Source organism: Mastigoproctus giganteus, chromosome 2, assembly GCF_048544385.1.
Source record: "Mastigoproctus giganteus isolate SK-2022 chromosome 2, ASM4854438v1, whole genome shotgun sequence".
In the NCBI taxonomy this organism is placed as follows: Eukaryota; Metazoa; Arthropoda; class Arachnida; order Uropygi; family Thelyphonidae; genus Mastigoproctus; species Mastigoproctus giganteus.
Genome location: NC_143576.1, coordinates 37,098,807 through 37,125,700, shown reverse-complemented (window position 1 = coordinate 37,125,700; position 26,894 = coordinate 37,098,807). Strand labels below are relative to the sequence as shown.

Genomic DNA, 26,894 nt, shown 5'->3' with positions numbered 1-26,894 from the left:
GGTTCTAGCAAGGTTCCTGAAATGTTCGTTATGGAAATCTAGATTCCATGGAAAACCACCACTTAACCTCCTTCTCTAACTATATTGCAGTAATTTCTTTTCCTGTTGTGACTCTTAGTCGACCTTTTTACAACTGTTCAAGATCATATTTCTGCTGCTTGCCTCTTTTACAGATACTTCCTATCTCTTCCATCATGCAGTATGATTGATGATTTTTGAGGTTATGATGAACGTCGTGGCGAGATCCAGTATTCCTTACATTTCGAGGGTACAGCTCTAAAACGGTGTTCGCATGCCGGCCACTAGATAGTACACCGGACCAAACCTATTGGTAACTCTCTAGGAGGCTTCCGGATCAGCTAGTGTATAATCTTGCTACCTCTACTCTGCCAGATAGTGATTGGAGGGAGTCCGAGTAGTGTGTATGCGGGGAGCATTGTCGAGGCCACGTTATGTCAATGATCTGGGTATATTCTTATCACATGTATGCCATATCCAAAAATTTCATTACTTCATACAGCATGTCCCACCCATTTTTTCTTACTATTGAATACACCATGAATTGTCAAAATAATAGAGCAAGCTTATCTGCGAAAAGATCTAACCCCCCCCCCCACGGACTTCCTAATTCATTTCACAAACATACGTGATCTTAATTCCAATCTCAACGATGTCCATTTCCACTTGCAGTCTTCCAAACCCCATGTACTTTTTCTGACTGAATCTCAGTTATCAGTTGATTCAACTACTTCTCATCTCAGATGTCCAAATTATTTGCTGTATGATTCCTTTCGCCTCGAAGGTGGTACTTGTGCATATGTCCATTCTGATATTCCCTGTCAGAGACTTGGCAATTTGGAATCTCCTCTCTTTGATCTTCTCTGGCTTAAAATCTCTCTACCTCATTGTGTCAAATTCATCTGTTGTCTCTACCGTTCTCCCAACTCCACTAATCACTTGGAGCTCTTTGACTTCCTCTCTTTGCAACTTGACTTTCCCCAGTCTAACTTTCCTAACAGTGAGGTAATTTTCTTGGTGATTTTAACGTTCACAACTCCAGCTGGCTTCCATTTTCTAGTCACACCGACCCAGCAGGTCGAGATGCTGAGGCTTTTGCAATTACTAATGACCTAGCACAGATTGTTCATTTACCTACAAGAATACCGGACAATCCTAATCATACAGCCAATACGCTTGATCTTTTTCTCACAAACAACCCTTCTAAGTACAAGGTCGAAGTGAGAGGTCCTTAGCATTAGCATTAGCATTAGTAGAGGCATATGATGCAAGAAAGCAAGCTTATTCAGCATCAGCCAAAAAAAAAAAAAAAAACACACCACTCCCATTTCACCCCTCCGTTCGCTTGAAATACCTGTCCAGTTGAGCCTTAAATTTGTTTAGGCTATCAACTTCAACAACAAGTGATGGAAGTCGGTTCCACCAACAAACCACCCGCTGGTCAAAGGCAAATTTCCGCACATCTATCCGACATCCGTCCTTCCTCAATTTGAATTTATGCGATCTGAGGTGATTATTCTGAGCAAGATGAAGAGTCCCATTGGCATTGAGCATGCTCAAACCATTCAAAGCCTTATACACCTCTATCAGATCACCTCGCTGGTGCCTAGTCTCCAGACTCTGTAATTTGCAAAACTTAAGCCTTTCTTCGTAAGAGCAACCCTTTGTTCCATTCACTAATCTTGTTGCCCTTCTCTGTACCCGTTCTAGCAGCTCTACATCCTTCTTGAAATGAGGCCTCCAGACCTGTATACAGTACTCAAGATGTGGCCTAACCATTGCCTTATACAAGGGAATAATCACCTCCTTATCCCTGCTAGACAAATTCCTGTATATCATTGACAAGACACCATGAGCTACTCTTGCAGCTCGTCTGCACTGCTCAGAGAACTTCATATCTGCCTGCACAATTACCCCCATGTCCTTTTCATTCTCCACCACTGTAAGTGTAGTACCGCAGAATTGATACGTTGCTCTGGGGTTACTGTTTCCCATATGTAGTACTTTACATTTGTCAATGTTGAACTTCATTTGCTACCTCTCAGTCCATCTGTTCAACCTTTCCAGATCCTGTTGCAGCAGCATAGCGTCAGTAGTGTCCTTAACAACCCTGCCAACCTTTGTATCATCTGCATACTTGGACATTAAACTTGATATCCCATCATCAATATCATTCATAAACACCGAAAACAACAACGGACCAACACTGAACCCTGAGGAACTCCACTTATAACATTAGTCCACGTTGAGCAGTGTCCATTGATTACCACTCTCTGTCTTCTGCCACTCAACCATCCCCTTATCCATAGCAGCAATTTGCCTCAAATGCCACACTGCTCCAATTTATGCAGCAGTCTTCCATGTGCAACAGTATCAAAAGCCTTTCTAAGATCCAAATATATAATATCAAAGTTATTCCCTGCATCCAATTCTTTTGTGACTACATCATAGTATCCAATCAAATTGGTCAGGCAAGACCTGCCCTTAACAAAACCATGTTGCGTCTGAGCTATAACTGAATTCTTGTCTAGATGATCCTGCAGTGCTTCTTTAACCAGTGCCTCCATTAATTTACCTGGAACAGAAGTTAAACTAACAGGTCTATAATTACTTTTGTCAGTCTTGATCCTCCTTTGTGAATTGGGGTTACATTTGCACATCTCCAGTCTATGGGTACCTCCCCTGAGTCCAAAGAAGCTCTCATAATTATGGCTAGGGGTTTGCTTACTTCCTTTGCTGCCTCCTTTAATATAACTGGATAGATCCCATCCACCCCAGGTGCCTTTTTTATGTTTATCCTCAACAATCTCTCCTCCACTTTCCTCTCAGTTATTACAAAATCATCCAGCTCACTGCCAATGTTTACTTTACCTACATCATTCTCCTTCCCGAATAACTCCTCATGCGTGAATGTAGATGCAAAATACTCGTTTAGATTGTTAGCCATCTGAGCAGGATCCTCAACTGTTGAACCATCAATATCCAATGGACCAATCTGATTCATCCCTTTCCTTCTTCAGTTTAAATAGCTAAAGAACTCTTTTCTGTTTTTCTTTGCATCCTTTGCCAAGGATTTTTCGTGGTCTGCCTTTGCCTGCCTAATCTCCTTTGTGACTTGGTTACAGACCAACTTATATCTATCATAGGCTTCCATGTCACCCATTAATTTGTATGTATCCCATGCATTTTTCTTCTCCGCCACATGTCCATTTGTTCATCTGACAACCATTTAGGCCTAAACCTTGAACAATATTTCTTAGTTGGTATGTAAAGCCTGGTAGCCTCCAAGATTAGTTCCTTGAATGCTTCCCATTTTGAGTTTGCTGTTGGTAACATCATCAGTTGGTCCCACTGTCATCATCATCATCATCATCAGCCATTTTCAATCCACTGCAGGATGAAAGCCTCTCCAGCAACTTTCCAGTTCCTTCTGTTTTGAGCACTGGACATCCATTTACTACCCACAAACTCATGAATTTCATCTATCCATCTCCGCCTTTGTCTTCCAGGTTTTCTTCTAGCTCCTCTTGGATACCATTCTGTTATTTTCTTAGTCCATCTGTCATCATGTCTTCGAGCTATGTGTCCTGCCCAAGACCATTTTAGTTCTTTAGTTTTGATAAGAATGTCCTTTACTTGAGTTTGTTGCCTAATCCATGTGTTTCTCTTCTTATCTAACAGTCTTATTCCCAATATGATTCGTTCCATTCTTCGCTGTGTAGTTCTCAGCTTCTCTTCCATTCTTTTGGTGAGTGCCCAAGTTTCACTTCCATAAGTCATGATGGGGAGTATACATTGGTCCATTATTTTACGTTTCAGACAAACTGGGATGTTGCTCTTCAGTATGTGACTATATAGTATAGGTCCCACTGTATAGAATTTAAATACTGTCTCAGACCATCATAGTCGCCTTTACGAAAACAAAAACCCTTCCCTTTACCTCTGATGGTAGTTACCTCCTTGAGTAAATCCCACTTCAACACAGTGTGATCACTGCCACCTAGTGGTTCATTTATCTGCAGATTCTTAATGCATGAAGAATCACTACTGATAATCAGATCAAGAGTATTGCTCCCTCTTGTTGCCTCACGAACATGCTGATGTAGAAAACAATCATCCAATAAATCCACAAAAGCCTTGCTAGTGTGTGAGTGATCAACCCACAAATTCCAGTCAATATCTGGGAAATTAAAATCCCCCATTATAAGACTCTCTGATTTACTGGCCCACTCTATTTCCCTGTACAATATCTTATTATACTCATCAGAGTCATTAGGCCTATAGCACACTCCTACTCTCAATTTTGATTTCCGTATGCTTATGTCACACCAAACTGACTCGACACTGCCCTGTCCATCAATGTCGACTGGCTTCACTTCCTTGGACTTTATGTGTTTCTTTACTAATAGCATAACCCCTCCTCCCCTCTTGTCCTGTCTATCCTTTCTATACACATTGTATTCCCCAAATTCCAGTTCCGCATTCCTTATATCTGTGTGACACCACGTCTCTGATATCCCAACAATATCTGCCTTTGATGTTTTGAGCAATACTTGAAATTCATCAAATTTATTTACCAAACTCCTAGCATTGGTGTACACGCAGGTATACATGCACCTGTTTCTATTCTTGGCTACCCTAACACAACCCATGTGTTTACTTGTACCGCAATGACTCCCAGCAGTCTCTGAAATATCCTGCATCTTGTTTTTCAGGCTTCTGCTCATTTCAATAGAAGCAGTGCAAGAATCACTTCCACCTCTGCCAGTGGCTACTGTTAATCTATTAGTCTTTGTATCCCCCCCCCAACTAGCAGTTTTCCGACCCACCTAACTCTGCCTTGACAGCATCAGCAAAAATTCTTGCACCCTTTCTATTTAAGTGTATCCCATCCCTGTAGAAGCAATCTTTCCTGTTAACAAGTACAGTCCAGGCTGAAAAAAATTTTACCCCTTGAGCCTTGCACAATCCCTCCAGAGCCGAATTAATCGACAAGGCTCTCATCATATACTCCCTCCTATCGTGTCTGTGCAGAATTGCAGACACTTTCAAATTCAACCCTAATTCACGGCTTTTTTACAACAGTGACCTGTACTTATTAAGTAATTCCGCCGGTCTCCTACTCTGGCTTAAAATCTCTCTACCTCATTGTGTCAAATTCATCTGTTGTCTCTACCGTTCTCCCAACTCCACTAATCACTTGGAGCTCTTTGACTTCCTCTCTTTGCAACTTGACTTTCTCTAACAGTGAGGTAACTTTCCTTGGTGATTTTAACGTTCACAACTACAGCTGGCTTCCATTTTCTAGTCACACCGACCCAGCAGTTCGAGATGCTGAGGCTTTTGAAATTACTAATGACCTAGCACAGATTGTTCATTTACCTACAAGTATACCGGACAATCCTAATCATACAGCCAATACGCTTGATCTTTTTCTCACAAACAACCCTTCTAAGTATAAGGTCGAAGTGAGAGGTCCTTTAGGCACCTCAGATCACAACTTGGTGATTGTCTCTTCTCCAATGGAACCTTTATCTCATGGCTATTCCCAACCTCGTATTGTTTGGCATTACAAGAATGCAAAATGGGATGACCTGCGAGACTTCCTTTCTTCTTTTCCTTGGTCGGATTACTGTTTCAAAACTTCTGATGTCAACATTTGCTCAGATCGTGTCAGTGAAATTATTCTTGCAGGAATGGAATCCTTTAACCCACACTCCACTTTAAAATCTCGTCCTTTATCTAAACCTTGGTTTTCCAATAAATGTGCTAAGGCTCTCCAAGAGAAGAATTTTGCATATCGGAATTGGCTTGTTTCTAATTCTTCAGTTTCATTTTCTGCCTACACTAAAGCTCGCAACAATTGTAAAGCAGTTATTAATCAGTTCAAACTAGAGTTTGAACAGGCTAAGAGTAGAAAACTTGCTTCTTGCCCTAATGGTAGCCAAGCATTCTGGTCTCTTGCCAAAGCTATTGGCCGCAACTTTTGCCCATCTCTGCTCCCACCTCTGTCCAAACCAGATGGTTCTGTTGTCACTTCAGCCAAGGATAAAGCTGACCTGCTAGCATCCCATATTTCTTCTAGATCATGTATTAATGATCTTGGTAAAACACCTCCCACCATTCCTAACACTCTCCATTCAATGCCTCCTGTGGTCTTCCATCAAAAGGATATCAGAAGGATTTTGATGAATCTCGATGCTAAGAAAGCTCCAGGTCCTGATGGTATTTCTCCACTTGTTCTCAAAACTTGTGCTCCTGAACTTACTCCTATTCTTTGCCGCCTTTTTTCACTTTCTTATTCCAAAGGTGTTTTTCCTTCTGCTTGGAAATTTGCTCATATCCAGCCAGTTCCTAAAAAGGGTGACAAATTCCTCCCATCCAATTATCGTCCCATTGCAATTACTTCTACTCTTTCTAAAGTAATGGAGAAATCAATTAACCGCGGACTCTTAAACTACCTAGAAACTTTCCGTCTAATCAACGATCGCCAGTATGGATTCCGTCAGTGTCGATCCACTGGTGATATTCTGGCTTATGTTACCCATTTATGGACTAATTCAATGGAAAGGTTTGGTGAAACACAAGTAGTTGCTCTTGACATCTCAAAGTCTTTTGATCGTGTTTGGCATAAAGGTCTTCTAAACAAGCTTCCATCTTATGGTTTGCCAACTGTTTTTAGTAATTGGTTATCCAGTTTTCTCTCTGATCGCTCACTGAGAGTGATGGCAGATGTCTCTCTGTCTTCTAATTTCTCCACTAATGCCGGTGTCCCCCGAGGTTCAGTTCTTTCCCCCACTCTTTTCCTCTTGTATATCAATGACCTTCTTCCATTGACTGGAAATCCTATCCATAGTTTTGCCGATTATAGCACATTGCATTCAACTTTTCATTTTGAGAAACCTTGTCCTGCTCAATCAGCTTCAAGTTCTCGAAAATCTGCTGCCAATTCCTTAAATGTCGATCATCTGGTAATTCTCCAGTGGGGCAAAGACAACTTAGTTCATTTCAACCCTTTTAAAACTCAGTCTTGTCTTGTATCTTGCAAAAAGTATTCTTCTGCTCCTATTTAGTGACACCCTGATTTCTAGGCAAAATGATATATCTCTTTTGGGGATTACCCTGACTTCTAATCTCTCTTGGCACAAGCACATTACAAATATTGCTTCCTCTGCATCTAAAAAACTTGGTTTTCTCTTTCGCTCTCAGCGTTACTTTTCTTCCATTAACATAATAGTAATATTCCTGAATGAGTCCTCTACATCTTGGGATATACTCATAGAGCAGGCACCACAATCTGGATATCACATTTGGTTAGGCAATCAGAATCCTTGCTATCTCCTCCTGTGATTGTGCCACCATCAGACCATGAAATGGTAATCAGACTTATTATCCATGCATAATAAAACTAGGTGATGCCAGAACACTATTTAAAACCACTCATATTTGTCTATCCAAACGATGCACATGTGTTTTTTTTTGGTTTTTTTTTTTTTTTCTGTTACTTTATCTGCATGTGAAATTTCAGCTTAATTTACAAAATTTAAACAGTTCTAATGGAAAAAATATAGCCAGATATTTTCTCTGTGATGAGGTGTGAGAGGAACACAAACCTTGGGCCGTTACTATTATTATTAGCCATATATTGCAAGGAAGCCTGGGGCTTATGCTGCACCAGCCAAAAAAAAAAAAAAAAAAAAAATTTCTGAATTACCCTGAGAGAGAGAGAGAGAGAGAGAGAGAGAGAGAGAGAGAGAGAGAGAGAGAGAGAGAGAGAGAGAGAGTGTGTGTGTGAAAGTCAGAAGTAGAAGGGAAGAGAATCACCACGAAAGCGAAGAATGATGATATCCAGTTCAGGACCCTGGGTGTGCCAAGCCCATACCCACCAGATGAGAACCCCTGGCCATATTGCATAGAGATCTCACACATTTACCACCTACTGCCATTCAGAGAACTAATGTTTTTTTTCCTTCTTCATTCATTCCTTTACCAATATCCTTTGGAATGACCTTCTTTCTTTACATATTTCCTGAAAATTACAATCTACAGAAATCCAAGTTATGAAAGTTAACAGTTTCTTTCAATTAATTAAGTATTACCTGGTTCAACTGAAGTAATTTTGGTGGTAACAACAGAGCCAGAAAAAGTTTAAGTGACAAAATAAGAATTAAAAAAAAATTAATATAAAAGAATAAATTACAGAGATGACTCAAAACGTTTTTGCAGTCTTATAATTTTATTAAAGTTATATACTTCCAGTTTAGATGGCCTCCATAGCCGAGTGGTCAGGAACGGGAGTGCAGTAGCACACGCTCATTGAGTAGACCGGGGTTCAAGCCCCTGACTGCTAAATACGGACGATCTGCCAACCCGTACTGGACCAGCGTGGCAGATTATGGTCCATTTCCCTCAACATGAATTGTTGAGGAGGCTTCCATCCTGCAGTGGGTTGATAATGGCTGCAGTTTACCTTCTTTTTACTTCAAATTTTTACAGTTTCTCAAAGTATTCACCCTTAGCATCTATACAAGTTTTCATCCTTCCAAACCAACTATCAAAGCAGTTTGACCAGTCTTTTTTGGAGATCATCATATTTACTCCATCAATGAAGGCCTAAAAAACTTTTTATTCCTTTCAATTTTTTTTTCCCTTTGAGTAGAATTTTGACTTCTGGGAATAAAAAGAAATCACAAGGCACTAAGTCTGGAGAATAAGGTGAATCGTGACTAACTGACTAACTGAACTAACTGAACACCAGAAATATTTCAAAAGTGTAACGTTGGAGCTGAAGTGTGAGCCTACATGTTGTATTGAAGCAAAGACTTTAAGTTGTCTTTTGGGTCAGTTTTGAATGATTTTTTTCAAACACTTTAGGAAGACATTTAATAATTTATCATTCAATCTTCTACCTTTACAATTTCTGAAAAGCCTTTTTTTTTCTGAAGAATCAAGCAACCATTTGTTTTCCAACACTTCTGGCTGTGGGAGCAATGACTGGTTGATTGTTGCTTTGTTTCTGGATCAAAATTGTATATCCAAGTTTAATAAACAGCCTTGGATTTGTTTCAACTAACTTTTTAAGCATGAAACAGCACCATTCGACACTATCAAATTTTTGATCATTAATTAAGTTGTGAGGTTCCCAATCTGCTGACAAGCTTTCTGTAATTCAAATGATCATTAATGATGGTATTAATTACTTCTGATCCAATGCCCACATCTTTCTCTTACTGCTGATACGCAATTCTTCGATATACCACAGGAAAAATCTTACCAGCTCAATTTTTTCAGGCATGATAGCTGTTGATGGCCTCTCTGAGTGAGGTTCATCTTCAAAATTAGTTTTCCAAATTTAAATATATTATTCTAATTGATGGTTGCTTGATCCCCTATGCCGACCGGGCTAGCCGGGTGGGTAAAGTGCCTGCCTGGCAACCCAAAGGTCGCGGGTTCGATTCCCGCCTCGAGCTTGGATCAAAGTACTGCAAAAACCTTGGGAGGTGCATTAGCATTAGTAGAGGCATTTGATGCAAGAAAGCAAGCTTATGCAGCATCAGCCAAAAAAAAAAAAAAAAAAACCCACTTCCACTTCACCCCTCTGTTCTTTCAAAATACCTGTCCAGCTGAGCCTTAAACTTATTTAGGCTATCAACCTCCACGACAAGGGATGGAAGTCTGTTCCACCAACCAACCACCCGCTGGCTAAAGGCAAATTTCCGCACATCTATCCTACATCTGTCTTTCCTCGATTTGAATTTATGCCCTCTCAGGTGATTTTTCTGAGCTAGAGGAAGAATCCCATCAGCATTGAGCATGCTCAAACCATTCAAGGCTTTATACACCTCTATCAGATCACCTCGCTGGTGCCTAGTCTCCAGACACTGTAATTTGCAAAACTTAAGCCTTTCTTCGTAAGAGCACCCCTTTGTTCCACTCACTAATCTTGTTGCCCTTCTCTGTACTCGTTCCAGCAACTCTACATCCTTCTTGAAATGAGGCCTCCAGACCTGTATACAGTACTCTAGGTGTGGCTTGACCATTGCCTTATACAAGGGAATAATCACCCCCTTATCCCTGCTGGAAAAATTCCTGTATATCATTGACAATACTCCATGAGCTACTCTTGCAGCCCATCTGCACTGCTCAGAGAACTTCATATCTGCCTGCACAACCACCCCCAAGTCCCTTTCATTCTCTATCACTGTCAGTGTAGTACCACAGAGTTGATACGTTGCTCTGGGGTTGCTGTTTCCCATGTGTAGCACTTTACATTTGTCAATGTTAAACTTCATTTGCCACCTCTCAGCCCATCTGCTCAACCTTTCCAGATCCTGTTGCAGCAGCATAGTGTCAGTAGTGTCCTTGCAACCCTGCCAACCTTTGTATCATCTGCAAACTTGGACATTAAGCTTGATATACCATCATCAATATCATTTATAAATACAGAAAACAATAATGGACCCAACACTGAGCCCTGAGGGACTCCACTAATAACATTAGTCCACGATGAGCAGTGTCCATTGATTACCACTCTCTGTCTTCTCCCCCTCAACCACCCCTTTATCCATAGCAGCAATTTGCCTCCAATGTCACACTGCTCCAATTTGTGTAGCAGTCTTCCATGTGCAACAGTATCAAAAGCCTTTCTAAGATCCAAGTATATAATATCAAAACTATTCCCTGCATCCAGTTCTTTTGTGACTGCATCATAGTATCCAATCAAATTGGTCAGGCAAGACTTCCCCTTAACAAAACCATGCTCTGTCCGAGCTATAACTGAAGTCTTGTCTAAATGATCCTGCAGTGCTTCTTTAACGAGTGCCTCCACTAATTTTCCTGGAACAGAAGTTAAGCTCACAGGTCTATAATTACTTGTGTCAGCCTTTGATCCTCCTTTTTGAATTGGGGTCACATTTGCACATTTCCAGTCTATGGGTCCCCTGAGTCCAAGGAAGCTCTCATAATTATGTCTAAGGGTTTGCTTACTTCCTTTGCTGCCTCCTTTAATATAACTGGATAGATCCCGTCCACCCCGGGTGCCTTTCTTGTGTTTATCTTCAACAGTTTCTCCTCCACTTTACTCCCAGTTATTTCAAGATTCTGTAGCTTACTGCTAGAGTTGAATACACCTCTGGCATTCCCCTCGCTGAATAACTCCTTGTGTGTGAATGTTGATGCAAATTATTCATTCTGTTTGTTAGCTACCTGAGCAGGATCATCAACAGTTGACCCATCAATATCAAGTGGACCAATCTGATTCATCCCCTTCCTTCTAGAGTTTACATAAGTAAAGAACTCTTTGCTGTTTTTCTTTGCATCCCTTGCCAGGGATTTCTCATAATCTGCCTTTACCTGCCTAACCTCCTTTGTAACTTGGTTGCATATCAACTTGTATCTATCATAGGCTTCTTTGTCATGTGTTAATTTGTAAGTATCCCATGCATTTTTCTTCTCTGCCTCATTAGTTCATCTGACATCCATTTTGGCCTAAACCTTGAACAATATTTCTTAGTTGGTATGTAAAGCCTAGTAGCTTCCAAGATAAGTTCTTTGGATGCTTCCCATTTTGAATTTGCTGTTGGTAACATCATCAGTTGGTCCCACTGTATAGAATTTAAATACTGTCTCAGTCCATCGTAGTCGCCTTTACGGAAGCAATAACCCTTCCCTTTACTCCTAATGGTAGTTACCTCTTTGAGTAAATCCCACTTCAGCACACTGTGATCACTGCCACCTAGTGGTTCATTTATCTGCAGATTCTTAATGCATGAAGAATCACTGCTGATAATCAAATCAAGAGTATTACTCCCTCTAGTTGCCTCCCGAACATGCTGATGTAGAAAACCATCATCCAATAAATCCACAAAAGCCCTGCTAGTGTGTGAGTGACCAGCCCCCAAATTCCAGTCAATATCTGGGAAATTAAAATCTCCCATTATAAGACTCTCTGATTTACTGGCCCACTCTATTTCCCTGTACAGTTTCTTATTATACTCATCAGAGTCATTAGGCCTATAGCACACTCCTACTCTCAATTTTGATCTCCCAATGCTTATGTCACACCAAACTGACTCAACACTGCACTGTCCAGCGATGTCGACTGGCTTCACTTCCTTGGTTTTTATGTGTTTCTTAACTAATAGCATAACCCCTCCCCCCTTCCTATCCTGTCTATCCTTTCTGTAGTCGTTGTACTCCCCAAATTGCAGTTCTGCATCCTTTATATCTGTGTGACACCACGTCTCTGATATCCCAACAATATCTGCCTTTGATGTTTTGAGCAATACCTCAAATTCATCAAATTTATTTACTAAACTCCTAGCATTGGTGTGTTTACACCAATGCTAGGAGTGCAAGTATATCTGCACCTGTTTCTATTCTTAGCTACCCTAACACAACCCATGTGTTTACTTGTACCGCAATGGCTCCCAACAGTCTCTGAAATATCATGCATCTTGTTTTTCAGGCTTCTACTCATTCTAATAGAAGCAGTGCAAGAATCTCTTTCACCTCTGCCAGTGGCTACTGTCAATCTATTGGTCTTTGTCTCCCCCCAAGCTAGCAGTTTCCGACCCACCCAACACTGCCTCGATAGCATCAGCAAATATTCTTGCACCCTTTCTATTTAAGTGTATCCCATCCCTGTAGAAGCAATCTCTCCTGTTAACAAGTACAGTCCAGGCTGAAAAAAATTCTACCCCTTGAGCCTTGCACAATCTTTCCAGGGCCGAATTGATCGACAAGGCTCTCATCATATACTCCCTCCTATCGTGTCTGGGCAGAATTGCAGACACCTTCAAATTCAACCCTAATTCTCGGCTTTTGTTCAACAGTGACCTGTACTTGTTAAGTAATTCTGCCAGTCTCCTACTCTTAATATTATTAGTGCCAACGTGTACAACTATATCACCTTTTGTGCCCTTAAAAGGCCACAGAAGCTTATGCGCCAACAACCACCAACAAAAAAAACAAAAAAATTGATCCCCTAAAGCATTTACTACCAGTTAGATTTGATTTAAAATCATAGAAAATCACGGCCCATAAACTTTTGCAATTAATCTCCATTTTGACTTATGCGATCTTTAAAAAAAACAAGCACCTTGCAAAATCATGCTCTCCATTGGTAACTATTTCAAGAATTTTGACATTTAGGGTAAATAAAGATTGCAGATTTTAATGGTACTATTTATTATTTAACAGTGATTGCAAAAAGTTTTCGAGTGACCTTGTATTTAACAATTTAAGCAGCTAATCAGCTATATCTGCCTCTCTCTCTCTCTGTAGGTTCATCTGTTGACAGGAATTGGACGATATGGTGAAATGTCATATGTGTTTGACATTTTGAAAGACCATGATCAATTTGAGTTACTGTTTAAAAAAGGTATGGATAAGGTAAGTGTCAAACTAAATCTTATTTAGTTATTTTTTTTATTCTGAAGTATGAATGCAGCAGTGTACTACAATGTTTAGAAATGTTAAGGTTAAAAAAAGTGCATTTTATATAAAAATACATTAACATCAGTATTTCCATTTGAAAAATTACTTTTCTTATCAGGAAACTGATATCATATGATGAATTTGCAGTTCATTAACCTTCTTTTCATAGGTTTTTATGAGGAACACTCTTACTCAGTTGAAAGAAAGATATTTACTAGATTTTACTCTGTGATTTTCATTAATATATGACAAAGCCAGCCATGAAAAAATATATATATATATTTTATTTTTGGTGCTAGCCATCTTGTGTGCTGTTTAACGTTTTCAACAGAAAGTACATGGATCTGTGTTTTGAAGGTATTAATTTCATGCATATATTAGCAAACATTGCCTCATGCAATGTGTGTTCTCAAAAGCAGGCATCACTAAGAAGATTGCATGCACCCTTTGATGGCTGTCCAGTTTGGCTGTAGATAAACTGAAAGTGAAGAATATCTGTGGAATTGAGAACCAGAATTTGATAGAAACCCAATCAAGTAATACATCAACAGATGCATTTTTTTTTTTTTTTTTTTTTGGCTGATGCTGCATAAGCTTGCTTTCTTGCATCATAAGCCTCTACTAATGCTCATGCATTTCTGTGCATGCGTGTATATGTTTTAAGGCATTTATTTGTATGGCAAACTCACTCACAAAAGGGCCTAAGAGACATAAGTTGTGTGTTCAAATCCATATATTATCATCATCATAAAAAATAGGCCGTACATTATTATGTGAGTGTATGCATTGCTGTTACCATTAGTAGAGGCATACGATGCTGCATCAGCCAAAAAAAAAAAATATCCTCCCATGTCACTCCTCCATTCGTTCCAAATGCCCCTCCAGCTCAGCCTTAAATTTATTTACGCTATTAGCTTCCACAACAAAAGATGGAAGCCTGTTCCACCAATCATCTACCTGCAGGCTAATGGTAAAATTCTGCACATCTATTCTAAACTATCTTCCTCAATTTGAAACTGTGCCCCCTCAGGTTCTTAGTCTGAGCAAGAGGAAGAATCCTATCAGCATTCAACCTGCTCAACCCATTCAAGGCCTTATACACCTCAATCAGATCACCTTACACGTGCCTACTCTCCAGGCACTGCTATTGGTGGAACTTGAGCCTTTCTTGGTAAGAGCACCCATTTTTTCCCCTCACCAATCTTGTTGCCCTTCTTTGTACTCATTCTAGCAACTCTACATCCTTCCTAAAATGAAGCCTCCAGACCTGTACACAGTACTCTAGGTGTAGCCTGACCATTTCTTTGTATACTGGGATAATTACCTTCCTGTCCCTGCTAGCAAAATTCCTATATATCATTGACAAGACTCCATAACCTGCCCTGGCAGCCCATCTGCACTGCTCAGCAAAATTCATTTTTGACTGCACTACTCCCCCACATGTCTTTTTCACTTTCCACTTCCCTGAGTGTAGTATCACACAGTTGGTACATTTCTCTTTGGTTATTGCCACCCCTATGCAGTACTTTGCATTTGTCAATATTAAACTTCAGTTGCCACTTCTCAGCCCATTTGCCCAACTTATCTAGATCCAGCTGAAGTAGCATACTGTCTTTACTGTCATTAACAACCCTGCCAACCTTTGTATCATCTGCAAACTTGGACATTAAACCTGATTTACCTTCATCAATATCATTGATAAATATACAAAACAACAATGGGCCCAACACCGAACCCTGGGGAACTCCACTAATAACGTTTGTCCACGAAGACCAGTGTCGATTGATTACCACTCTCTGTTGTCTCCCACTCAACCATCCCTTTATCCATTTTTGCAACTTTCCCTTTATGCCATACCTCTCCATCTTCCATGTGCAACAGTATTAAAAGCTTTCCTGAAATCCAAGTATATGATATCAAAATTATTTTTTGGATTCAGTTTCTTTCTGACCACATTATAGTATCCAATCAAATTGGTCAGACAAGACCTCCCTTTAACAAACCCATGGTGTGTCTTAACTATTACTGCAGTCTTGTCTACATGATCCTGCAGTGCTTCTTTAACCAGTGATTCTATTATTTTCCCCAGAACACAAATGAAACTAACAGGTCTGTAGTTACTTATGTCACTTTTTGAACCCCCCTTTGTGAATTGGTGATACATTTTCACACCTTCAGTCCATGGGGACCTCCTCTGAGTCCAAGAAAGCTCTCATAATTATGGCTAAGGGTTTGCTTACCTCCTTTGGTGACTCCTTTAATATAACTGAATAGAACCCATCCACCCCAGGAGCCTTCCTTATGTTTAACTTCATCAATTTCTCCTCCACTTTGCTTTCAGTTATTACAAAATCACTTAACTCCCTGTTAGCATTTGATAAACTTCTGGCATTCCCCTCATAACTCCTCATGGGTGAATGTAGATGCAAAATATTCATTCAGATTATCAGCTACCTGAGCATGATCATCAATAGTCAACCCAAGGCGCCTCCGTAGCCAGGTGGGAAGGAGCAGCAGCAGCAGCAGTGCGTAGCACACGCTTTTTGATTAGACCGGGGTTCGAGCCCGTCACCACCAAATACGTAGGATGCGGAAAGGTCAGGGAATGACCACCACATATCCCGGAGCAATATGGCCTTAGTTGCTAATGCTCCTAAAAATCAAATAACAAACAAAACAGTCAACCCATCTATGGTTAAGTGGTCCAGTCTGATTCATCCCTTTTGTTCTAGAGTTTACATAAGTAAAGAACTCTTTGCTGTTTTTCTTTGCATTCTTTGCCAAAGATTTCTCGTAATCTTCCTTTGCCTGCCTAACCTCGTTTGTGACTTGCCGTAGGCTTCTGTGTCACCAGGATGCATATAAAGTATCAACTTTATATGCATCCCATACATTCTTCTTCTTCTCTGCCACGAGCCTCATTAATTCATCTGATATCCATTTAGGCCTCAACCTTTAACAGTATTTCTTAGTTGGAAAAAGCCTAGAAACCTCCAAGATTAAGTCTCTGAAGGCTTCCCATTTAGAATTGAATGTTGGTAACGTCATCAGTTGATCCCACTATACAGAATTTAAAAACTGTCCGAGACCCCTGTAGTCACCTTTACGAAACAAAAGGCAATTCTCTTTAGTCTTGATGGTAGTTACATCTTTAAGTAATTCCCGTATCAGTACATTGTGATCACTGTCACCCAGTGGTTCCTTTATCTTCAGATTCTTAATGCATGAATAAATAATCACTGCTGATAATCAGATCAAGAGTATTACTTCCTCTGGTTGCCTCTCGAACATGTTGCTGTAGAAAACAGTCATCCAATAAATCCACAAAAGTCTTGCTAGTGTGTGAGTGATCAATCCACAAGTTCCAGTCAATATCTGTAAAGTTAAAATCCCCCATTATAAGATATTCTGATTTACTGGCTCACTCTATTTCTCTGCACAACTGCTCATTATACTCATCAGATTCATTAGGCCTATAACACACACCTACTCTGATTTTTCCTTTCCCAGTGCTTATTTCACACCAAACAGACTCAACACTGCATTGTCCACCAATATCAATTGGATACACTTCCTTAGATTTTATGTTTCTTAACTAACAGCATAACTCCTCCTCCCTTCCTGTACACATTATACTCCTCAAATTCCAATTCTGCACTGCTTATATTTGTGTGATACCACATCTCTGATAACCCGACATTATCTCCTTTGATGGCTTGACTAGCACTTCAAGCTCATAAAATTTATTAACTATACTCTTAGCATTGGTGTACAAATTTGTACATGCAAGTATACATTCACCTGTTCCTACTCTTAGTTACCCTAACACAGCCCTTGTGTTGTTCCACTGTGATTCCCAGCAGTCCTGGAAATCTCCATTACCTTGCTTTCCAGGCTGCTGCTCATTCTAATAGAAGCAGTGCAAGAATCACTTTTGCCTCTGCCTGCGGCCACTGTTAACCTTTTAGTCTGTGTATTCCCCCCCCTTCCCCAAGCTAGCAGTTTTCCGACCCACCTAACACTGCCTCTCTAGCTTCAGGAAATATTCTTGCACCCTTTCTATTTAAGTGTACCCCATTCCTGTAGCAGCAGTCTCTGCTGTCAACAAGTACAGACCAGGCTGAAAAAAAATTCTACCCCTTGAGCCTTACACAATCTCTCCAGGGCTGAATTGATCGACAAGGCTCTCATGATATACTTCCTCCTATCATGTCTGGGCCAAATTGCATACACTTTCACATTCAAGCTGTTTTAACAGCTTGTTTCTGATAATTCTCGTAATATGTGAGTGTCTCAATGTATAAATAGAAACTATTTTAAGATTTTCTTTAATAGTGTAGAAAAGTTTCTTTTACATGAGGTTTTAAATGAGATTCCAGAAGATTTAAATTACAATAGATAGTTAAAAAGTTTTATAACTTGAGTATAAATAGGTTATACAAACCTTTAAATATATGAATGATATAGCTACATTTCTTTACACTCACATTATTTAATTAAAAATATAGTTTTTTATTCTTTAAGTAACAGAGTAAAGACTTTTGAATAGGAGAAACCAGTAATGTTTCTTTAGCCACACTTTGTTATTAACATTTAGATATATACCAACAAAGTCTTTTTTTTTTTTGGTCACTTGTAAAGATATTAATGTAAAGAAGGCTTTACATTAATATCAGCAAGCAATAGTAATACACTAAGCCTTAATTAAAAGCATAATTTGTGTATTAAAATAATGCATAAATTATGAAAATCCATAAAAATTTAGAATCAAAACCTTTGACACTATGAAGGAAGTAAAACCAGAACTTTCAAATCCTCCATCTAATTGGAGATATCAAACTGTATAAATCCAATATTCTTGTAGAACTGTAATCTCGTATTTTTAATACAGCCTTATATGCGAAGCCCAGTTTATATTTATCTTTTTTTTAAACTGTATGAATCACTCATGCAATATTCTGTCAAAAACACTATAGATCTTCATGAAAAGTTAACAAATCATTACCTTATCTTCTGAGGAAACCTTTCATTGTACAACTCTGCAGGGTATATTGTTTTAAAGTGGCTTCACCAGACACCTTGCTTTTCCAGAATTTGTCTTGATGTACTAAATTGGGGGGGGGGGTGCATAAATGCCCTGGTTTTTCCAAATTTAAAAAAAAATAATGATTCTACCAAGCAGTTTTTATCACCTCCTCATTTTCTACCTCAAAACTGTCTTGGTGCATAATAGCTGCTAATGCACCAGAAAATTTCAAATCAACCTCCAAATTAATCTGCCAAGTACAATTTCAATCCATCGTGAGTAGCACAGTTGGCATAAACGCCATCCTCCCTACAGCGGGTGGAAAAGACCCAAGTTCGAATCCTGCCAATGATGCGAGTAATTTTTATTGGTCTTTTTCACAATGTGGCTGAATTAATCAGTCTTGGGCAAGGGTAGTATGGTTTTTACTCAGAAACTTGGGTTTTTTGTCCAAATGGAATTTATAGACATTATATATGGTGCATTATGTTATTAGTTGCTGATGTGTCTAAAACCCTACAACAAACAATTTAAATTTCATAAAAAGCTTTCACATTTTTAGTGCTAGAAAAACCACTTAAATGCATCCTTCACCATGAGGTTGTTTTAAAAAAGAGGGCAGGGGAATTTTTATATTTCCCCTCTTTCTCTTCTATCTATAAGCAGTCTATGCAGATTTTGAGGGAACCACTGTGCCACCCTGCAGAGTGCGAGCCAAAAGGCTGAATTCCATGCACCAGAAATATTTATAGAATTAATTTGGGTCCAGATAAAATTTTCCTCCAGTACGATTGACAGTCTGCACTATGTGGTGGAACAGTCTGCATCCAGTTTGTAGGGGTGATGCCATTTCCATTTGTAGTTTGCCTGACTTTTATAATATTGAGAATGTTTTTCTTTAAAAGGTCCCATATAACAAGTTATTGATACATTCAAAAACATGTTGCCTAATTGTATGTTGAGTTGCAATTTAAAGTATAGGTTTTTAACATAAAAAATGGATTTTTCACAGTTGTGTTCAAAAAAGAATGAAAATGAAGGTTTACCCTTCTTTGAATGTTACCCTTCTTTATCCAGAAGGGTTGGGAGCAGGCTCTCTTATATCAGTGAAATGGCTTTTCTAAGAGGCTATAAATGATAAACATTCAGGACAACTCCGAGCCTAAAACCTAATGTGCTTGATGCTTTCCTAAGTGATATGGGAATCTTTTGGGAAATTCCAATTTCAATAACAGCCAACTAGAACCTAAATTCTTCCTGAGGTATCAGAATAGGGTCTTCTTGGTTTTGGAAGAAGAAATGTGTTCTGAACTAAAACTCTCAGAATGACAGCTGCAAAATGAATATTTGTCCGTAGAGATGGGAATCCAGCCCCTACTAGAAACCTCCTTTCTTTCAATATACCAGTGTCTGCTAATTAAATCACAGCTGGATAATTGCAGGGAGCTCTTTGAAAAACAGCTCCCTGCTCTCCTTGGCAATTAATGTATGTGGGTTTGGAGTATGGTGGAAGTAGAAGAAGAAAAAAAAAACAGTAACTTACAGCAGAGCTCATATGTTATCAGGATGAAAGTAAAGCTGTTATATCCATAAATTGCAATAAACCTTTGTATGCTTAGCATGATGCAGGGTGATGTTCCATTGAATCTGCCAAAAATAGTCATTTATTCTCACTACATTCAGCTACCACTTATGTACACCTGTACCTCCTAGTGCTCCACCACTTCCAAATAAATGTGGTAAAAAAAACGTGTGTACCTTGTATGCACAAAAGATTTTTTTTTATGTGAAAGCATCTTTGACGAAAATCACCCATTTAAATTTTTAAAATCGAACTGCTAGAACCAAAGTTATGGATGATGTAACGTTTTATGTTCACACCCACTACTTACGCTACTGAATCAACATTAGTGACTGGGTTAGCATCATTTAGGAAGTGACATCATTTGCCTCATTTCCATCTCACATTTTCAATACCAATCAGTTTTACTTCAGTCCGCAATATTTAGTATGTAGGATGTAACGTTTTATGTTCATGCCCACTATTTACTCTACCGAATTAATGATAGTGACTGAGTTAGCATTATTTAGGAAGTGAAATCGTTTCCATCTCTCATTTTCATTACCAGTACGTTTTATTTTAGTCCAAAAAATGTAGTAGGTGCTGCCAAAGATGTTTTCACATCAAAAGTACCCCTATACACGAGAACTGAATGTCAAGTTAAAGGAGATACTGGATGATTCAGTCTTGGAACTGTTTGCTGAGAAAACAATTGACACAAAACAGCATCTTCCCTAAAAAAAGGATAAATCCAAGGCTGAAAAAAAACAGACATTCAAGCAGTTCAGAAGTTGACCATCTGATTCACAAAGCCCAAATAATGGCTAAAATCCTACAGTGGAATTATCATGGATTCTGACAAAATACTGTCAAATATGAGGCAGTCCTGTATAAGTATGAATCAGTTTCTTTTGCTTGCAGGAAACACAACTAAGGGCAAATGAAAACCCTTCCTTCGTATCGATCTGCCCATTATTGTTATCATTGTGGGCACCCAGACCTCATTTCAGTATTTTCTATTACTACCAGTGGTAGCAGATTTTTCCTACCGGGGGGGGGGGGGTATTAACAGTTTGCTCCAATTATTTGCTACCTGAGAATGACACAAAATTTGATGATCTTATTATGTATTTGATTTCTACTGTCTTACTCTTTGGAGAGTTTAGTGATATAACACCTTGTGAGACCACTGCTAACAGTAATCGAAGGGTACATGTCATAGAGCATATGCTCACTAACAGTGACCTCTCCTTCTAAATTTGGGTGCTAACTAACACCATCTTAAACATGTCCATCATATGTTTTCTGCCATTGATAATGCTCTTGCTCTCCCTTCATGTTCTTAGGAGGTGAAGGAGAACTCCTACTGAAGTGACCACTTTCTTCTGACTAATTAGTCGAAGACGGTGTATTTCTTTTAGGTAATCACAGTAGATGATTGATCAGACTGACTGGGATTACTTCCAACATCTGGCAGAGTTTGACATGCATCAGAGAAAATATTGTCCATGCAGCTGCAAGTGAAATTCCAAAAACATCTACTTTGTTTCCACTATTTCCAAAATCATAAGCAAAAGTTGCAACTAACAACTTTGGCAAGAGACCAGAATACTCAACTACATTTGGACAAGAAGCAAGTTTTTCTACTCTTAGCCTGTTCAAAATTAGTTTGGACTGATCAATAACTGCTTTAAAATTATTGTTTAAAATTTGGATGCAAACCAATTGCCATATGCAAAGTTCTTATTGTGAACAACCTTAGCACATTTATTGGTAAACCAAGGATCAGATAAAGGATGGCATTTTAAGGTTGAGTGTGGAATAAAGAATTTCATCCCTACAACAGTAATTTAACCTAGGCAAAAAATAAAAGAAATCTCACAGATTATCCCATTTTGCATTCTTGTAATGCCAGCCAACAATGAGGCTGAGAGTGGCCAAGACAGATAGATTCCACTGGAGAAGAGACCATCACCAAGTTGTGATCTTAGGTGCTTAGAGGACCACTCACCTCAACTGTGTACTTGTAAGGGTTGTTTGTGAGCAAAAAGATCAAGCATGTTAGCTGAGGATTTTCTGGTATTCTGGTAGGTAAATGAACAATCTGTGTTCTGTCATTAGTAATTGCAAAAGCCTCAGCATCTCAACCAGCTGGGTCCATACAACTTAAAAAACAAAGCCATCTGGAGTTATGAACATTAAAATCACCAAGAAAAATTACCTCACTGGTAAGAAAAGTGGAATGGAGAGAGTAAAGTTTCAAAGAAAGGAAGTCAAAGAGTTCCAATTAATTAGTGGAGTTAGGAGAATCATAGAGGCAACAGATGAATTTGACAGAATGTGGTAAAGCCAGAGAAGATCAAAAATAGAAGATTCCAAATTGCTAAATCTCTGGCAGGGAATATCAGAGCAGATATATGCATTATGACAACTAAGGTGAGCAGTGGTTGAATCAACTGATAATTGGGATTCTGTCAGAAAAAATAAGTGGGGCTTAGTAGACTAAGTGGAGATGGGTATCACTGAACTGAGGCACCATATATTTGTAAATTGAACAAGGAAGTGATTCGGAGGGTTAGATCTTTTCACAGATAAGTTTGTTTTATTAGTTTGACTGTTTATGATGTATTCAGTTGTACCCTTGAAATGTAAAAAAATTTGGATTGTGCCATGGTGCTCATCATAACCTCAAAAGACATCAATCAATATGCAATAGAAGAAATGGAGAGTTGCTGGAGCTTTTCTCTGGAAAGTAAACATGGTTTCACTTTCAAGCTCCCAATGAGCAAAGTGTTATTGCACCAGTTAATCAGTGTTATATACCATCTATTGCCTGGTAAAACAGGAGTGACATTCCTCTGTGTGGTATGAACACCACACTTCAACGCCTGCTGATGTTGATTCACAACTGGGTGGCTACATTCAGTACACTAGGTGTACACAGGTGTTATACTGAGGGTTAGTAGCAGTCCCACCATCATTCAAGCAGAGGATTTGGTTCACTGAAACTTCACTGGAAGTTTTCACTGGAAAACTTCACTTGACTTACATATCATCTGAATATCAGTTCCATTAGCATTTTAGATTCCTAAGCAACCTTTAGCTTTGCATATGTGAGCGAATGTCTGCGACAAACCTCAAGGATCCAAGTTTTGCTGCACAATGGAAACCTATTATCAAAGTCCTCTAGTTCAAGCTATTGGTGTGAAAGAAAATTAAAATGTTCAAGATCCTAGGTACCACAAAATACCATCACTTTATGATGACCTTAAGGTAACTAGATTACTCATTGGTTTGCCAGGAAGTTTTGCAAAATACTTGGACTCAGCATATCATGGTCTAAGTTGCTCATTCATCCACCATCAAAAAACCAAGCAATCAATCAGTCACAACAAATGTTTTCTATGTTTGTAGGAAAGTTGTGCAACAATTGTGAACCCGTTAGAAAAAAAAAGGTTCTACTGCCTCTACATATAAAGCTTGGATTAATTAAAAGTTTGTTAAAGCTCTAGATAAAGAAGGAAGTAGGTTTGAATTAGCATTAGTTCAGGCATATGATGCAGGAAAGACATCGAGCCAGATGTGAGAATCAAGTTGTCCTATTTATGTGAAATCAAACTTTCAAGAATATTTTCCTCCAATTGACAACAGTAAAATGCGGATTTGAAACTGATTTACTTTTAACGTGGAAGAATTTTGATTATTGATTCTGTTATTGAACGGTTATGTGACACAGCATTAAAAGACCACCTCAGTCAGGTCTCATTGATAAATTTTTGGTTAAACTGCCGTGAAGAATATAAGCATTTATCAGAAAAAGCACTGGAATTTCTTATACCTTTTGTAACAACTTAAAAATGTGAAACCAGATTCTCAATATTATTTTTTTTAAAAAAACAAATGCCGGTACAGATTGGATGTTGAGCCAGATGTGAGAATCAAGTTGACATCTTTTTCCCCCTGATTTAAAATTACTATGTGATGGAAAACAGCATCACCCTACTTATTAAATAAATATTTATTTGCCCAAAAACAGACTCAAAAATATGTCAATTTTGTATAAACTTTTGATAATAAATAAAGAAATGAATTACCTATATTTTATTTATATTTATTGATGTTAATAAATTACATTATTACTGGTATGTTAAATGTCCTAATGGTAGTGTCATTATTTCCTCAACCTAGGAGTATAATTATTGAAAGTACATTAATTTTTAGCTATAGGTGGGCCACAGAAAAAAAAATCTGCAAACACTGGTCCATGCTTGAAAAAGTTTTGGGAAACCCTAATTTAGGCAATAGTGCTGTTGCTTAGCACAAATTAAGAGGTAAAGAGATTACCATCTTAAATTCGGTGGTACCCTTAAAACCTATTCCACATACCGAGAAGTTGAGCTGGTCAACTACTTTCTGTGTATCCTTACCCAGTGAGCAGAGTAAGGCATATTCAACATTAGGCTTTGGTCAACCTTCTACTGTAAGCACCCTATCAGAGATTTAGGAGAGAGTGTTTTCCTTTAACCCAAGAACTGGTTATCTGTTGTTTCGCGGAAGATAATTTCCCCTATTTCTGTTTACATGGTCACAGTAGTTGAATATCTGAGTGATCCAACATTTTGGACACTTTCAAAAAAAAAAAAAGAAAAATCAAATTTAAGGACTACTTTAATGAACTAGAGACAATATCGATGACATGAGAAAGAAAATGAGAGCAGTGAAGATATTAGACCTAAACATGAAATGTTGGCAGTTTCTGAAAGGCGCCTCCGTAGTCAAGTGGGTAGGAGCAGCAGTGCGTAGCACACACACTTCTTGATTAGACCAGGGTTCGAGCCCGTGACCACCAAATACAGAGGATGCAGAAAGGTCAGGGAATGACCACCGCATATCCCTGGAGCAATATGGCCTTAGTTGCTAATGCTCCTAAAAACCAAATAACAACAACAACAGTTTATGAAACTTCGTTGAGGCCTTCAGTTAAAACAAATATGAACATTTTTTAATGATCGATGTATGTTAAAATCCAGTGTACAACAAAAGATAGCCTAATAATTCTTAAATGTAGTAATATTGTGTGCATCATGTACTATTAAAAAAAAGTTGTTTCTGTATGTAAAAAATTGCTTATCTATATATTAATAAATTGTTTTAAAATGTTAGAAAATTTATTTATTTATTTTATCTTTTCAACAATTAAAAATAATTGTTGAAAAGGTCATATTTCTTTATATTGAAATTTCTGTTTAATTAATGCATTTTTGCAAGCAAACAATCGATTTCGTTATATAGAAATCCGATATTTTTATCATTGTTTTATTGAGTTGAAACATAAATAATATCATTGGTTATGTATATACATATATAATGTAAAATGAATAAACTTCTCTTATTTAATAACAAAATTTAAAAAATACAGAAGAAACTGCAAGAGGAACAATATTAATAAATAAAATCACATATTTATATGGATAGGTAAATAAAGTTATTATGTTTAAGTAAGACTCAATGCAACAGGCCATAATATTTTTAAGAGTTATAATTATCTATATAATATGTGTAAAAACACCCTAGACAACTCTTAAAGGAAAAAATTGCGATAGTAGCATAAAAGGTATCATTTCAACTGTATATCATATTGTGCTCATCCTTCACAACAAGTTACAGTGTATTGCACTACCAAATTATAACTCATAAAAATATTATGCCCTGTTGCATTGAGTCTTACTTAAACATTATCAGGTACACCTTTTGGCATCTCTCATATTGTGGGATTATCTTCACAACTGGGCTGTCATGTTTATCCACCCACCGATGAAAGGCCAACAAGCCTTGAATCGGTGCCGTCTGGGTGGTGGTACCCACTGAAAATAAGTAACAATAGTCTTCTCTGTTAGTGAAGCTTTACTTATTTGAGGTAGTGCAATACATGGTAACTATTGTGAAGGATGAGCACAATATTAGATACAGTTGAAATGATGCCCTTTACACTGCTATTGTAGTTTTTTTTTTTTTTTTTTTTTTTCCTTTAAGAGTTGTGTATGGTGCATTTACACCTATATTTTAAAGTTATTATATAGGAATGTAAATTTATTAAATTATATCAAAGCTTAATTTTTCTTGCTTTACTGTTAGCAAAATTCAGTTGAAAGGAGATATAAGTATGATGTGTGTTCTTGTCCTGGCGTCGATCTCAAATAATTCTTAACAAGTTTTAACTTGCTAAAACTCCTTCCCGCAGTGGCTACTGTCATTGGCATTGTAAGGAATATTTTAAGAGCTTTTTCAATATTTGGATTGGTTTCTTGTAACTCCCATTTAGTCAATACATTTAAAATATCTGAGTGATGTATTGTGTGGGAATTTTTGTTTTCTATTATTTAAATTATTTGGCATTTAAAGCATTTGATTTCAATTTTAAATTGGACTTATAATTATTATCAATATAAACTATTGCAGATTATATTCAAGGTGAGTACCGCACTTTAAGCATTTCGCTATTTTTATATTGGACTTGATTAATTTTAGGGTATTTTTCTAACAGTAAAATAGTATTAGTTTCTAAATATTCACTTGTCATTGAATGGAACATTTTGCCAGTCAAAAAAATTAGTCTTCTACTCTTTTTTAGAGATTAAAATCTTTCATTTAACTGCATTATAATACAATCAATTTTTGAAAAACAAGAAATTTTTATTCCATTGAAGTTCGATGATTCATCTTCAGCATGCACACCTGGCTTTTTTTCCTTTTTTTTTTTATTTCGCCTTCCTCTTTTCGAATGGTACTATTTTAATTTTTTTTTTTTTTTTTTTTTTTTGCTTTTGCAAGTTTCCTCAATTTTAGTAAAAA

General features: G+C 38.0%; 1 protein-coding gene across 1 annotated transcript in view; it reads left to right on the top strand.

The window, feature by feature from the left end:
- The window catches only part of LOC150089270 (spatacsin-like), a 445,059-nt gene that overhangs the window by 310,576 nt on the left and 107,589 nt on the right, over positions 1-26,894 (top strand). The window contains exon 14 of the mRNA XM_090389929.1: positions 13,303-13,410. Within this exon, the coding sequence (XP_090246055.1) occupies positions 13,303-13,410 (108 nt within the window). The remainder of the gene's footprint in view (positions 1-13,302; positions 13,411-26,894) is intronic.